Here is a 17,298-nt window from a genome sequence, read left to right as displayed (position 1 = left end):
TACACACATCAAGACATACATTTCATGTACTTCTATATAAAAAGGAAGTACTGGCAATTTTTCTGGATAGTACCTCTGTATACAGATTTATTATGGGTAAAAGTAAAATTGTCGAAAGGCAGTCTGACAATTGGAGGAGACCATAATACGACAGAATAGTTAATTTGCACTTCTGCTTTTGCACTGATTACTTTTATCTTTTATTAACATCAGCACCTTACTATTGATATGATTCACTCATAGCTTTAGCGGGATCATTGTTTAAAGGAAAGCTCTGTGAAAGCAGAAACATTTGTTGAGTTTGTTGCAATGCCAAATGCAGTATGTCTTACTTCAAGGATGATATGATTGTTTAAATGTATGCAGAGGTAGGACTGGCTGAAACGCAAAATATGGTCAGCCCTAAAAATAGGGCATTCTAATAGTAGCAACCCTCGTAGAGTAATGAATTTGGGGGTGCAATTTAAAGATTGAGTATGCTGCAGTTAGCTGCATTATGAAATTATTACCCTGTTGATCCTTTTGTTTGACAATCACGGACTAAAACAACATTGTTTGAGGTACTTTATGTGATATTATTCAGATTATAACTGCAGTTTATTCCACAATCATGAAATACTGTGACAGTATCCTTTTATTTCATTTGGGGGCTTTATATGAGATATAAAAAATACAATGCTGGAAGTATGAATATTAGTAGGGGGCAAGTACACACCTAGCACTAGTAAAAAGGCCACGAACCCAATGTTAGGTCCAATCAAGGTCTCAAAACATCACTCCCTGGCTCAACCCCTGGTAGCTTGGCAATGAGCAGGCAGGCTTAACTTAGGAGATAGGTATGTAAAGCATTTAAATACGCCAATATAGTAAATAAGTAAGGCACAACACAATACAAATTCCACGCCAATTTATAAAAAAAAATAAGAAATACATTTATCTTTAAAATGACACCAAAACAAGAAAAATCCAATATAGGGAACCAGAGATATGATTTTTTAAATATTAAAAGTACAACTAGTGCTTAGAAGGAAATAGCGTTCAAAACACTAACAAAAAAAGGGCTGCAGTGGCCTGGGACTCGGTCAAGTGTTCCAGCCATTCGCAATGTAACATTACTTCCAGAAGGAAAGTGGTCACAACTTTGTTCCAGAATCTCTGAGTTGCTTCTTGGGATGTTGGGACTACAATTCCCAAAATGCACCTGGACAAATCCTTAAAAGTCCACTGAACACTGTCCAGCTGGGCTCTTCTGGCAGAAGTTGATGCAGGTGACTTCTGGTAGCTCCTTTATACCTGTCGCTCACAGGGAGTCCTCTCCTGAATCTTTTAGAAGCCAGGCAAAGTCTTCTTTTTTGAAGCCCAGAGTGTGCAGCAGATGCAGTCCTTGTGAGTGCAGTCCTTCTCGGTACAGACCAAGGGCTTAGCAGGGCAGTCCTTCTTCTTGTTTCCAGGCAGGGATCTTTGGGTGTCCACAACACCAATCCAAGGGTCTAGAAGCTCTGAGATGGTCTTTGGGATGTTGAGACTATGTTTCCCAGAATGCACCTGGCCAATTCCTTCAAAGGCCACAGGACGCTGTCCGGCTGGGGTCTTCTTGATGGTGATGGTGCAGGTGAAGCTCTGTTAACATCTTGCTTTCAGGGAGTCCACACCTGAGTCCTTTTTGAAGCAAGGCGAAGTCCTTAGGGCTGTTGTTCCAGTGTGCAACAGGAGCAGTACTTCAGAGGGCAGTCCCAGGGGTTGCAGACAGGGTTCCAGCAGTGCAATCCTTCTTCTTGTGATTTCAGGCACCAGATCTGGGTTGCAATGCAGCTCAGCCACATTTGCTCAATCATCTTAGGGGACGCCCCTGTCCAATGAGATGCAGGGTGCCTCTCAAACGCAAGACAGCTTCCTCCAGAGTGTGGCATTTTCTTGTCTCATAAAGCACTGTACTTTAATATCCAAGATGGACGACTTTACTTTGGAGGAGCAAGACTTGGTGAAACCAACCTACTGGTGTGGCTCATTTCCATAGCACCCCCCTCCAGACCATCTGCAAATTCCATTCCTGGGTTTGCTGTCTATCTGTGGGGTACAGGGTGAGAGGGCAGGGCTGGATGGCTGGCATTCTCTCCTTTTGAAGCCCAGTTTGATTTAACCCTCTCCCTTGTTTGCCTGGCCTCTGCAGCTGCTGACCTGCCCCTATCAGATAACCTCTGCTTAGTGCAGGCCACTTATCACCTCATCAAAGCAGCCTGGCTAATCCTGTTAAGGCTGACCAATCAGGAGAGACCACTTGCAAGTCCTATAACCTCTTTTCTGTATTAGTTACGATTAATTCAACAGTGGCAAGATATTGGATTTATCATTACCAATCTTTTGAGCCATTTAGTGACCCATTTAGCTCCTTCCTAGCAATACTTATGCGTATGTGAAATATTCCCATATTATCCTATGGAGCTAAGTATCTACAATGAGGAAAACGAAAGGGGCAGTTTTACCTCACCAGGGCATATAAAACATGTTTTATAATGTCCCTGCTTAACGTTACATGGCACCCCACCCCTGGGGCACCTAGGGGAGACCTTAGGGGTGACCTACATGTAAAAATAAGGTTGATTATCACTTTGGATGTACCTTTAATTCCAAGGTCGAATTGTACACATTTTACCTTTTTTTAACAGTCTGCAAGGCAGGGCTGCCTTTAAAAATGACAGCAGGCAATGCAGCAGTGCACACTCCAGTGCAGAAAATCTACTGGGTCTCTAAAGGTCCCTGCCATGTTACTAGGGGGCTTATAGGTAGTTTGAATCCCCCTTGCCCTATTATCTACTAGGGACTTAAAGGAGTCTGTCATTGCCAATTGTAATTGTACCACTTTACCAGTTACCATTTATTCAGAGCACTGGCCTAGGGCCTGGTTAGCAGAGCCCAGGGCACAGTCAGGGCCAGTTACCTCCTTATCAGTCAGAGAACGTGGGGTGAACATGCTGAAAGCATGACTTTCTCACATATCAAATACAAAATATGGTCAACCCTAAAAGATAGGTTATTAATAGTGGTAACCCTCGACCAGTAAAGCAGGGGGGTGTGGGGTATGAGTATAGGTATTGAATATGCTGCAGTCAAATACATTATGAAATCATTACCCTGATCCTTTTGTTCAACATTTATGAACCAAACAGCATTGTTTGAGGTACTTCACTGTAATATTATTTAGAGCGCTTCGATGCTTCAGCCGGAACGCGCTGTATAAATACCAAATACATACATACATATATTATAACTGTAATGTATTCCAAACTCATGAATTACTTTAGTAGTATGTTTTTTGTTAACTTGGGGGCTTTATATGAGATGTTCTGCCTCCATAGCAGTAGATGGGTCTCCATCAAGACACACCCACAACAAGGACTGAGGTACTACACCGGATACCAGCCTCTCATGCCATGTGTTTTCCTCTCCTATGATTGTTGTGAATTGCCACAAGTGTATCAACAATGGGGCGAGGTCTTTGGACACTTCACGGTGAAAATATACTTACTCGGCAATTAAGTGGTTATGTCAATGTACTGGATGCAGTGTTATTGTATCTTAATATTGTCAACCTTGATTTAGTAACATCCAGTGATCACATGCTTTTGGGCTGCTGAAGTGTTTGGAAGAGAATAGTTGAGGGGTGTTACAATCTGATGTACAACAGCATCTCTCACCATTGGACACTAACAGTGAGTACACCTTTCAAGTGGACCAGCTTGGGACAGTACAAACAAAGCAAAGGCTGTTCACCTCTTGAACTTCATATCATCTTCAGTACCTTCTTGTGTAGGTGCGAGACTGCTGCTAATGAGAGGAGGAAATAAAAATATAAACAAAAGGCAGAAGAGTGGGCATAGAAAGGCTTAACTGGACAGAAAAGAAAAGGTACCGAAGGAGGAGGGAAAGGCAGGTAGGGATAACTGAGTGATGCAGAATGCCTGGTGGGGACAGAGGGAACAGTGGACAGATGAGCCAGAGAAAGTGGTGGGGAAAGAAGAGTAAAGGAAAAGAAGGGAAATAAAATGGAACTAGAAATAGAGAAGAGAAAGCGGAAAGGCTGGATAGGTGCGAAGTAAAAGAAAGAAGACAAAGGGACAAAGGACAAGTGAGAACACGGATAGCTGAGATGACAGAACAGTGAGAGAGGATAGCTTAGGGGAGAGATGATAGGAGATTGCTGAAGAATCGCAGCCTGCTACTGCCCATTAAATAGCTGTCAATAGATCTTTATATTTTAGAGCTTTACTGCCAAGCAGATTACTGTTCTGGCTATTGAGGCGACTGGAGTGGAGCTTAGAGTACAATATTCTGTTATCAAACATCCCTATTCTGTGTGTTGTGGAAATCCCGGACTGACTAATGCTGTTTACCATTCAGGAAAGGACCAACACTTGCTGATCAGATTCCAAAGTCAGTTTTCAATTTTTCCAGGACTTAAACAGCCCTTCTAGTGTGTGACAGGTCATAGTGTGGCGCTCTTAACTGATGTAATGTAGCCCTGTTGAGATGTATCTGAACATGCAAATATTTAATGCATTCCCTATTTAGATTTCTGACCACTAGTTCTGAATTCTGATTGGTTGGTTGCTGGTCCCACATGGTGATTGCAAAAGCAGTTATCGTTGACCTGACCAATACTGTTAAGAAAAGCATCACTGCACGCCGGGGAAGGAACACTATACACTCCAGGCCAAAGTAAACTCCAATAAACAGGAGAACAAATTGAAGCCCAACACCAACTGCATTTGGAAGTTTGCACCCTTAAAAACAAAACGAAAGAGGCAAAGGACAGACCAGAAACAAATCACAGATCACACATGTGTGAACTAATCATTTGGTTGCATAAAAGTCGCGAAAAATATCCCACAATGCTAATACTAATACTAATAAACCTTTCACTAAATCCTTCTCACTCCTAAGGTGAGAAATGCTCCTTAGATGCTAGATAAAGAAATACTTGCAGCCACTGAACCATAGATTATCTATTTTCGCCTTAAGTTAGATATGGTGACTTTATTCCACATATTAAAACTGTAGAAGTGCGAGCTCTTAGAGTTGTTTGACACCCTGAAGACTGATGCAATGAAAAGTAATATTTTGTATCTGGCTGCAAATCAGTGTTGGGCATTGTGATAGTCTTATTTATCCCAAAATGTACACTATAAACCACATGAGACCGATTTGAGGTCACTGCTTCGATCCATACATTTTCATTTGCACCCACTGTTGCCTACTTTTACTCAAAACCAGTAATACACACGCAGGTTCTTTGCTGCACCAACCTGGCTTTGGAATGTGGGCCCCTCGTATTCACCGTTGTCAGTCAGGGTGGATTTTCCTCGTATAAAGACTTGCCCTCTTTGAGATGTTGTAAGCGCCCTGCAAACATTTGTGGAACAGTCCACGCCTTGGAAGAGGGGTGGAAAACATGACTCGTGGTTATAGCTGCAGAAATGGCCTCGGATGTGGAGCTGCGCCCCGAGCTCCATGGTGGAGTTAATCTACAGGGCACAATTTAACAAAATGTGTGAGCATATTCCTTGGAATCCGATTACAATAAAAATGTCACCTCCGGCAGCCTTCTACAAATGTGCTTTTCCATTGGTGTTGCTGCCTTTGGATCTATGGTTGCTTTTCTGTGCCATCAGTTGACTTGTCCATTGTGCTCCGACGGCTGCTTTCTATGTACCGCGTTTAATACTTGGTTTTGCAGCTGGTTACTGGTCACCATTGATAACTCTTTTACTCCTCCTTGCAGGCTCTCCTTGTCAGGTATACACTATCTTTATAAAATAAAAGGAAACAGTCTGTAGTTTGAGATTGGTATTTGCGCAGAAAAGTCTGGGAATTGCCATGTTTTCCTTGTGTTTACTGCTGGGGCTCTTTGGTGTATGTGGTGGACCTCTGGCTTGCTACCAGAAGACTCCCATGCCTTCGTCATATTTCTGGGGATTTTACAAACTTTGAAACTAAATTGTTGTGTGGAAGAATTGACCGATTCAAAAGGAGCTCAACCTTTGTCATCCATAATGTCAGTCTAAATCCTTAACTGTTTATGTCTCATTTCAAGTTAGACTCATCGAGATAGGCAGTTTGAAGTCCAGCCTGCAGGATCCTGGAAAGGTGTGATGGAAGGGACATGTGCAGGGACTGAACTTGGGTCACAGCTTGCTGAAAGCTTTGCTTTGACCCACCTTGTGCTTCCTGGGTCATGGAAGAATACAGCAGATAGTCACAGTTGTGAATCTATTCTCTTTTCTTTATTTTAGGTAGAAGTTTCTTGAGATGATGTATCTTGGTAGGATACTGTCACCAAAGAAACCATGAAGGCAATTCGCTTGTTGAACATCTGGTCATGCAAGAGATGGGTTCGAGGACAGCAGAACTCAGCACAAACATTCTCGCCTTTTTCAGATGGAGTGCAAAGTAGAGCAGTGGTATGTACACTGGGATTTTAATTGTTCACTGCAGTTTATAGAACTCTGCCTCAGCAGCAATGTTATATTCATTAATTTGTGGCTGTGCAAATCTCTGGGTGTGAATGTCCCTTTGAAGTTCAGTCACTTTGTGCTCGGGAACTATGGGCCCATCTCCTGTAGATGGAAACGAGCGAGCAAATCAGTGACATTCATATCGCTAGATAGCATGCCTTTTCAGAGAAAAAAAGTAATTACTTAAAATGAAATAAATGTGCTTCAATTAAAATGCTAATCGCTAATAGTTTCAGTTATCTGGACTTAAAGGTTTGCTTTATTGATAGAATTAAGATAAACTCCTATTTATAACTTCTAATAGGTTTGCAGGATTTTATAGCAATAACAAAATTGCTCCTCAAGGATAAGATCATCTTATTTTGAAGGGCTATGGATCCCTTGTCGCTCTAATTCATCATTGTTTTAAAGACAGCTTTCCATGGTTCCCTTTCAAATGGGTTTTGATTTTGGTAGCAACAAGGAAACATCTTTTTGTACATCAAAGAACAGAAGCATTGAAACCAGGAGTAATTATTGCAATGCAGAGAGCCATAGGATGGATGTAAACACCACTGCAGGGACTACAGTGACTGTTCGGAAGTGTTAGATTTTGATTCTGCTGCTCAGCACTGAATTTTTTATAAACAGTAATTTATCGGTGGCATGTCTGTGGCTGCTGTAATGAACCCCAAGCCGACTCATTTCTAAACTATGCAGAACCATTTAGTCTTAGGTCAGGTGCAAGTAAAATAAATTCCTTCTGACCCATTCCTGCTGAAGGTATCCTCCTTCACTCAACTGGACCATTTATACTCTGTAATACCTACTCCTGCTGCTCCTTCTTCCACAGTCTTCACGGAGTGCCGAAGATGTACTGAAGGAAGATGTCCCAGACCGAGAGGAACAACATGCAGAGGGAAGTGAGATCAAAGAGGTCAGACAGCCAAAAAGGAAGTATGCCCTCTTGATGGCATATAGTGGCAGAGAATACTATGGAATGCAGGTAAATGCTACACAGCCTTAAAAAGATCTACTTGAGAGTCTGCTGTTGAGTAGTGGAAGCTCATCACTTATTTCCTGCTCATATTGTTCATTGTGTACATGTAGAGATTATCACATTCCCATTCAGTTCTCTGCTTTCCATGATGAAGACATGTGCCAGACCTCACTTGGTGACTGTGTACCCCTCTCCTCCAGCACCTGATAATCCCCAAAATAAAAGGCAAATTGTGAAACTAAGTCACTTCTCCCTTGCAGCATCAGATGAGGCTTTCAAATAAACTCTTCAGTGTGATTTACGGTGCTTCAGAACACAAGTTCGCCAGCCTTTTGTATCCTATGGTCAAAAGTTTGAATTGCTTTGTCGAAGCCCGTCAACATATATGTACACAATTTTAAGAGCAAATCATTGTGCCCTAAAGTAACTCTAATGCATGCCCCTGCCATGCACTGCTTGTACCCTCACATATTACATTACTCGTGACCTGTTCAGTTACTTCATTGATAACATCCCTAATGATATCTGAAGTGACATCATTGATAACAGCACTGTGCATGGTGCGTTCTATATTACTGTAAAGCATGAGTTATAGTTACTTGAGATAACTATTGCGAGAGGCCACATGGAAGTTGATGGTGGTCTCCATCTGATGGATCTTACAGTGGACTGGGAGGCAAAGGAGTTGGCAACAGATTTACAATTTAAAATTTGTGAAGCCCATTTGACCACACAATGAGGACCAGGAGTTGATACAGAAGTTTAGTAGGTTTATTACAATTGAATATTCACTCCAGTATATGCACATGTGAAAATCAAATTGTAAAGGTGCAGAATCAAAACCGGTAAGCTGAAACGCCAGAATAAAATTAATTGCAATAACATAAGCCATACAGAAATTACAGTCACAGCAATACAGATATTTATTTACATTGCTTAAAGGAATTTGTTTTTCTTCTTCTAAACATGAAAGGATTTAAAATAATCTAACTCAGGTTCTAACTAGAAGGTTCAGACTAAAAGGTCCTGAGGGGTTTGGGAATGAAGCAAGGTAGGTGTCAGCATCATGAAGACTCCAGTAGAAGTCTTAAAAAGAAGAGAACCAGTGTTACCATGAAGCTACCCAGTGTAAGGGCAAAAAGGGTGTGGAGAGGTCTGCACCTCTCTAAATCCAAAGGAATCTGCTGCAACTCTAACAATGTGATCACTAACTTAAAGTGGAACGTTTCTGGAGCATCCACATCTCCAAACACGCCACCAGAAACCCAATTATTTCTCTTTCTTAGGGCACATCTGCAAGATTGGTTGAATCTCCCATCCCACAGACATCTAGTGACCAGGATAACCTTGAGCATGTTTGTTCCAGATATGCAGCAAATAGGAGGCTTCTTCTGCTCATTAAATCGTCCAGCCCATGCCTAGATTTCTCTTCTCAGGCCTCTCTATCTCTAATACACCATACTCCTTTATTTAACTTAGAAATCATAAATGTGCACTTGCAAAAGAAAATATGCAGAGCACAGAAAAGTATGTCTCATGTTAAAATAAAGGCCTAATTAAGCTAACTTAATAAATCAATGTTAATTTGCACCTTTAATCCACAATCCCTTGTTCAGTAAGCAGTGTATCACAGCAGGAGTGACTTCAGATTTGAGTGGCCCACACGCAGGCCATGGAAGTGACTAGAGGGTCACACCTGGGTGTCAGCCTTACTGATAAATCAAAAGAGTAAGAGTCCCCCCTCCCCCCGCAAGCCGTTTTTTTTTCTTGTCTTTTTTTTTTCTGTAATGGTCCCATCTCTTTCCTGAGATTTTTCCAAAGCGCACTAACCAGTGACATTTTCAAAATCATAGAACCCTTTTGAAGGGCACAACAGATCATGCTCTTACTTCCTCCAGTGTGTGTGTCTCACCCAGCTCTCAGGAATGCAGACAATCCACAAATCTGACACACACACACACACATTACAGCGCAGACACACACACACACACACACACACACACACACACACACTACAGCACACACACACAATCATACGCATGCTGCACAGCACTACACAAGAACAAGATGCAGGCCAAAGGCAATTTAAGTAAACAGCAGCAGAACTTTACGTGATTAGGCGAGCCGTTGGTCTCACTTCAGAGACAAAAAAAATCCTGTTCACTTTACTGATCACTGTTACATAAACGGTATGCTGCCACCACCATGCTTATGCTGCTTAACACTGGATAAGGAAAGTAGCCCTTTACCACTACCAGAGTAACGCTTGGTGCACCCCTCCTGGTGTAACAAGACTGCAATCCATGAGGCAGTTTTATGTCACAGCGCACACAAATGATCTGTGTTCGCCCATGCTAAAAAAAATCTGTACCAGGGATCCACATATTACTACTGCAGTTGAGGCACTCGGGCAGGGGTGCACTTCTACTAACACACAGTTCTTCAGTTCCAACATTCCTCTCTCTTTCTCCATGCCAGGTCCCAATGAGGCCTCCTGAAAGAACTGTTAAAAGGTGAATATGTCACCCCCCATTCTATGCTTACACCTGGTTAGGGATTTAAATAGAGCAGTAAATTGATTTTGTATTCCTTACTCCATTCCAGGATGAGGTAAGGCTTTCTGACAGAGTATGACAGGTGACCACATCTTCTCCCTCTCCCAATCGTTCCCAGAACCTGGTCAAGGTCTCTCCAGGCCTTCACCTGGTAAGGCCTTCTGATAGAATGGCAAATTGTATTAAATTGCCTGTTTTTGCATGGCAGCCCCTCACGATAGCACTATGTTACCTCACTGTTTGTCTCTCTGGGAAAAAATCCGAAAGAGTTGATGGGACATGTAAGGAAATGCCTCCTTGGCATGGTTACCCCCTAACTTTTTGCCTTTGCTGATGCTAAGTTATGATTTGAAAGTGTGCTGGGACCCTGCTAACCAGGCCCCAGCACCAGTGTTCTTTCCCTAAACTGTACTTTTGTCTCCACAATTGGCACAACCCTGGCACTCAGGTAAGTCCCTTGTAACTGGTACACCTGGTACTAAGGGCCCTGATGCCAAGGATGGTCTCTAAGGGCTGCAGCATGTCTTATGCCACCCTAGGCACTCCTCACTCAGCACATGCACACTGCCTCACAGCTTGTGTGTGCTGGTGGGGAGAAAATGACTAAGTCGACATGGCACTCCCCTCAGAGTGCCATGCCAACATCACACTGCTTGTGGCATAGGTAAGTCACCACTCTAGCAGGCCTTACAGACCTAAGGCAGGGTGCCCTATACCACAGGTGAGGGCATATGTGCATGAGCACTATGCCTCTACAGTGTCTAAGGAAAACCTTAGACATTGTAAGTGCAGGGTAGACAAAAGAGTATATGGTCTGGGAGTTTGTCAAACACAAACTCCACAGTTCCATAAAGGCTACACTGAAAACTGGGAAGTTTGGTATCAAACTTCTCAGCACCATAAATGCACACTGATGCCAGTGTGCAATTTATAGTAAAATACACCCAGAGGGCATCTTAGAGATGCCCCCTGAAAACATACCTGACTTCTAGTGTAGGCTGACCAGTTCCTGCCACACACCAGACATGTTGCTGGCCACATGGGGAGAGTGCCTTTGTCACTCTGTGGCCAGGAACAAAGCATGTACTGGGTGGAGGTGCTTCTCACCTCCCCCTGCAGGAACTGTAACACCTGGCGGTGAGCCTCAAAGGCTCACCCCTTTTGTTACAGCGCCCGAGGGCATCCCAGCTAGTGGAGATACCTGCCCCTCCGGCCACTGCTCTCACTTTTGGCGGCAAGGCCGGAGGAGATAATGAGAAAAACAAGGAGGAGTCACCCATCAGTCAGGACCGCCCCTAAGGTGTCCTGAGCTGAGGTGACCCCTGTCTTGAGAAATCCTCCATCTTGAGTTTGGAGGATTCCCCCAATAGGATTAGGGATGTGCCCCCCTCCCCACAGGGAGGAGGCACAAAGAGGGTGTAGCCACCCTCAAGGACAGTAGCCATTGGCTACTGCCCTCCCAGACCTAAACACACCCCTAAATTCAGTATTTAGGGGCTCTCCAGATCCCAGGAAATCAGATTCCTGCAACCTGAAGAAACAAGAAGGACTGCTGACCTACAAGCCTGCAGAGAAGGAGGAAGATGACAACTGCTTTGGCCCCAGCCCTACCGGCCTGTCTCCAACTTCGAAAACCTGCTCCAGCAACGCATTCGACAGGGACCAGTGACCCCTGAAGCCTCAGAGGACTGCCCTGGACTACAGGTCCAAGAAACTCCTGTGAACAGCGGCCTGGTTCAAAACCCGCAACTTCTTTGCAACAAAGAAGCAACGTCCAAAGACTTCACGTTTCCCGCCAGAAGCATGAGACTTCACACTCTGCATCTGACGCCCCCGGCTCGACCTGCAGAAAACCAACACCTCAGGGAGGACTCCCCTGCTACTGCGAGCCCGTGAGTAACCAGAGATGACCCCCCTGTGCCCCCACAGCGACGCCTGCAGAGAGAATCCAGAGGCTCCCCCTGACCGCGACTGCCTGTAACAAGGGACCCGATGCCTGGATTCCACACTGCACCCGCAGCCCCCAGGACCTGAAGGAACCAAACTTCAGTGCAAGAGCGATCCCCAGGCGGCCCTCTGCCTAGCCCATGTGGTGGCTGTCCCTAGAAGCCCCCCCTGTGCCTGCCTGCAACGCTAGAGTGACCCCTAGTTCTCTCAATAGTTTTCAACCTAAAACCCGATGCCTGCTTTGCTCACTGCACCCGGCCGCCCCTGTGCCGCTGAGGGTTTACTTTGTGTGCCTTCTCGTTTCCCCCCCCCCCCCCCCCCCCCCCCCCCCCCGGTGCTCTACTAAACCCCCCTGGTCTGCCCCCAAGGACGCAAGTACTTACCAGCTGGCAGACTGGAACCGGAGCACCCCTGTTCCCCATAGGCGCTTATGTGTTTTGGGCACCTCTTTGACCTCTGCACCTGACCGGCCCTGAGCTGCTGGTGTGGTAACTTTGGGGTTTCCTTGAACCCCCAACGGTGGGCTGCCTATACCCCAAACTTGAGACTTGTAAGTGTTTTACTTACCTTCAAAACTAACCTTTACTCACCTCCCCCAGGAACTGTTGATTTTTGCACTGTGTCCATTTTTACAAAGACTGTACATTATATTGTTTTCATTCAAAGTTCCTAAAGTATCTAAGTGAAGTACCTTATATTTAAAGTATTAATTGTAAATCTAAACTTGTGGTTCTTAAAATAAACTAAGAAAATATATTTTTCAATATAAAAACCTATTGGCCTGGAGTAAGTCTTTGAGTGTGTGTTCCTCATTTATTGCCTGTGTGTGTACAACAAATGCTTAACACTACCCTCTGATAAGCCTACTGCTCGACCACACTACCACAAAATAGAGAATTAGAATTATCTACTGTTGCCATTATCTTACCTTTAAGGGGAACCCTTGGACTCTGCACACTATCTCTTACTTTGAAATAGTATATACAGAGCCAACTTCCTACAGGACCCTTTTGCCTGAGGAAGTTACCTGCATAGCATTCTCATTTGTTTCATGCCATAAAGCTTTGAAATACCTTAAATTCATCTTGAATCTTTCACGACTGGCAATATATCATTCCCTTAAGGGTGAAATTTTGTTGCTCCAACAAAGCAACCATTCATCCGTGTCTGGCGTACTAGATATACTAGCGATCTGTCTGTTTCTCTCATGATTGCAAATCTCCAGTACTCAACAGGCGGTATTCCGAGAGTGTAGCTCTGAGTGTGTGTATGCATGCATGACTGAAGGTGAATTTGGGGAGCTCCAAAGGAGCGCAGTTAGAATGTGAGACGAAGCAATACAGGTAAGGTGAAACATTTCTTATCTGCAATGAAAACAAGCTAATTTATTCACTTGTTCTGTAAACACGTTTAGTCGCCAGTTTGATTTTACTCTAAAATAGTTAATTAGGTGAACCATTCATACCATTGCACAAGTTGTAACACACGCATGTGAATTAGAAAGCAGTGCACAACTTGAAAAGCATTGATAACAGTTTAATACCGATAAGCTCTTTGTCTTTTAGTGTGGGATGATATTGTTTTGATTCCTCCTCAGCTCCACATAATTTGTCTTTGTACCACCCACAGATAAACCCTGGGGTGCCCACTGTTGAGTTGGTGCTGATTTCTGCATTCATAAATGCTCAGTGCGTCCCAAAGGACTGTACCACTACGGTGCGGACCTGGCTGAATCTCCAGCGTTGTGCCAGGACGGACAAGGTGAGAAAGGAGGGATGGTTAAATAATAGCTTGGTACCTGTCTGCCTAAATAAGTTGGTGGATGGATCAGTTTGTTTTCAAATGGGTGATTACAGTGTAAAGAATTGGAGATTGATATGTTGGTAGAGGTGTGAAGAAGGAAATGCATATTTTGTATTTGTTGGTTGCTTTGAATTTGATGGGTTTGTGAATGGATAGATGAAGGACAATTGGTGGGTTGTGAGGTAAGAAATGTGATTGGTAGATGCATTTATTGTTCACACGATTGATTGGAAGGCATGAATATTTGTGGATATGTGGGTAGACGAATGGAGCAATTGCTATTTTGTATTTAAGCATTTCCGTATTCTTATTTTCGTACTATTTTATTATAGTTATGTTCACCATTTAACGTAGGCAAGAGTACAACTCCATATCAGTGATGAACATCTCCAAACAATTTCACAATATCTAGTATTGTATCAGTGATTTTATTAAAAAGAGTAATGAAGATAAAGCCAACTTTTTATCTGGTGCCCTTATGAATTCAAAAGGTACCCAGTAGAAAACCTCCATACTCTAGTTATGCGGATGGGTCTTTGTATAATCATTTAATTTTAGATACAAACTTATTTCCTGTCCCAAACTCGGTCATTATTCTAAAAAGGTATCGTATTCCTACATGACTCAGTTATTGCTTTGGCTGCAACAGGTGAATCTAAGATGGTTTAAACCGGGTCATCTATTTTTGAGAGTAGTTGTAGATGATATCTTATAGGCCGGGTACAAACCCTGCTGAGTACTGGGGTATGAGACATGATATGACCCTCTTGAAATAATTCGCCAGTAGCTTTGCGAGGATCACATAATTTGCGTTGATAAGTGAAATTGGTTGTTAGTTTGCCTGTTGTAAGTGATCTCTGTCTTTCTGGTTTGGAAAAAACGTGATTGTGCCTCTATTAAATTCTCTGCAGAGATCGCTTGTGCTCTCTGCCTCCTAAAAACATTGTTGACAATCTGTGAGACTAAAGATCTAGTGATTTTTAAAATCGTTGCATGTTAAACCATTGTCTCCTAGTGCTTTACTCTAGGGTAGGCCAGGAGTTACTTCTTCATTTTCCTCAATAGAGATTTTTCCTTCAGGAGATGTACCTTATTATCAAAATTGGAATCTGCGTGGATGATAACCATAAAGTTTTATTTGCATAGTGTTTTGTAGAAGATGGCAAAGGATGTGGTAATTTCAACTGAGTGTGCAACAATAGTGTTTCCCGGTGGAAACAGTGCAGCAGCAATGCCGTCACACAGAGGATGCCCACAGCACCCTCGGAATGCACACCCTCAGAATGCGCACCCGCGGAGTGCGCATTCTGAGGGTGCTGGGCAGGGCCGCCCCTGCACTGCCTTTCCTCCAGCCTCTTCATGTAGGCACCGCACCATGAAAAGGCTGGTGGAATGGGAAGTCGTAATCAGCACGGCGGGGCTGAATTTAGCACCACTGTGGCAGACCACGACTTCTACCGACGCCAACCTGTGGGGATCCCTGATCTGGGTGGTGGCGGCGGTCTCCTGGCGGTTTGACTGCTAGGATCATAATCTGGCAGTCGTACCACCAAGACTGCTGCGCCCCGACCGCCACCGCGAGTCTCAGCACCACCAAACTCATAATCAGACCCTTAGTTTGGATAATACTGACATTACAGTGGGAGGGGTTAGCAAGGGCTGACAAGTTGAAACCTGTTACTTATACTTGCTACAGCAATCCCATAATTTAACATATGTAGCATATGAGATCCTTGAAGGGATTACATCTACTCAATTTCAGCCCCTCAGCCAAGTCGCACAAGTCTTCTTCAGAACAATCATTATTTCTTATTATTTTTTTGTATTAACAAATGTTAAAGCATTTGTCTATGGGCAATTACAGAGATAAAATGCTTCTACTTTCTTACTTCAAGGTTCTACTCCTAAAAGGGAGTGGTGAAAAGCACTACTTCCTGCAGAGCACTGGGTGTATTCGCAAGGACATTCGGCCTGTAAGGTGGTATTCTAAACTCTTCTGTGAATTGTTCTGATTTTAGTCCAGTAATAATGCCTTTTGGTTTCTGGAACCAAAATATTTGCTTGTAATTCGTTTGGGCAGTTACTTGAGGCACTAGTCACATGTCCATCCCGTCTGCTTTCTCTGACATGGAGAAGGCAGATAGGATGAACATGCGTGAGTCTCCATTAAGGCTATAGAGCATGGGTACTCACATTTTCCTAGGGGCCACAAAGTTTTGTCTGTGGTGTGACCGAGGGGCGCACTGATGCTAGCAGCGTGGTGATCAAAGGTAGAAGGGGTCTCTGGATGGGGAGGGGTTGTGGCGTTATGGTGGGTGTAGGGGGCAGCAAAGCATATAGGGCCAGATGTATCAAGCGATTTTGCATTCGCAAACGTTGGGAATCGCAAAATTCGTCCGTTTGCGAATGCAAAAATGCCTTTCAGAATGTATGAAAGGCATTCGCAGTGCAATTTTAAGGAATCGCTAAAATAGCGATTCCTTAAAATTGCGACCCCATTAGATAATCGCAAATTGCGATTCTCTAAATAGGAAATCGCAAATAAGGAATCCTTATTTGCGATTTCTTAAGCACATGTATCAAGCATTTCCTAGATGCGAATTGGGCATTTAGGAAATGCAATTACCACCAACAAAAAGTTTGGTGGTAACCATGTGCAAATTTTAAAAATGCATTTTAAATGCATTTTTAAAATTGACATGTAGCCACACATGCCCCTAAGGCATGTGTGTGCTTCACATGTCCGTAAAAATATTTTTGGGGTGCAGCAGAGGGGGCCTTAGGCCCCCAGCACCTGGGGTTTGCATTTCCTAAATTGCGAATTCCTAACAGGAATTCGCAATTTAGGAAATGCAAAACCATTTGCAGCAGGCCCATAGGTGCAAATGGAGTTGGATTCTCTATTTGCGATTGGGTAATAGCATTTGCGAATTTTAAGAAATCGCTATTACCGAATCGCAAAAATCATACATACCATTTTGCATTTCATAAATAGCGATTTCTTAAAATTCACTATTTAAGAAATGCAATTTGGTTTTTTGATACATCTGGCCCATAGATCTAGTGGCTGAATCGCTCAAAGTGAAACCAGAAAACCTGGCATTAATCCCAGCTTCCCCACTTTACCAAATTGTGTGATCCTAGGCAATTGTTTTATTTCACGTTCCCTTCATTTTCTTAATTATTGTATGTAGGAGGACCTCCAAATGCATGACTTCAGTATGTGCGCTATGCGAACCCTTCTCTTGTGTTTGATTTAATAAACTATGAAGTTGTTCATGTATAATAGCAAATCCGACCAATCAAAGAGTGCAGATAACAACTGACTTGGCTCTTAATCCACTATTGGCATTGTTATCAAGGTAGAGGTAAGAATGAATGTGTCTGAATTTATGTTTGAAATCCATTGTTCTTTAAAAAAAAAAAAAAAGTTCTCCATGCACTGATATAATCTGATGTAGTAAAATGAAATGGTCCTGCGTGTAAATAAAGTACACTTTTT

The 17,298-nt window shown here is 43.2% G+C and overlaps 1 protein-coding gene across 1 annotated transcript in view; it reads left to right on the top strand.

Annotated features, from left to right (window-relative positions):
• LOC138287422 (pseudouridylate synthase 1 homolog) overlaps positions 1-17,298 on the top strand; it is a 40,950-nt gene that overhangs the window by 10,208 nt on the left and 13,444 nt on the right. The window contains exons 2-4 of the mRNA XM_069227839.1: positions 6,291-6,458; positions 7,345-7,497; positions 13,623-13,754. Of these exons, the coding sequence (XP_069083940.1) occupies positions 6,345-6,458; positions 7,345-7,497; positions 13,623-13,754 (399 nt within the window). The 5' untranslated portion in view covers positions 6,291-6,344. The remainder of the gene's footprint in view (positions 1-6,290; positions 6,459-7,344; positions 7,498-13,622; positions 13,755-17,298) is intronic.

This window comes from Pleurodeles waltl, chromosome 4_1 (assembly GCF_031143425.1).
Source record: "Pleurodeles waltl isolate 20211129_DDA chromosome 4_1, aPleWal1.hap1.20221129, whole genome shotgun sequence".
In the NCBI taxonomy this organism is placed as follows: domain Eukaryota; kingdom Metazoa; phylum Chordata; class Amphibia; order Caudata; family Salamandridae; genus Pleurodeles; species Pleurodeles waltl.
This window is presented reverse-complemented; position numbering and strand designations above follow the sequence as displayed.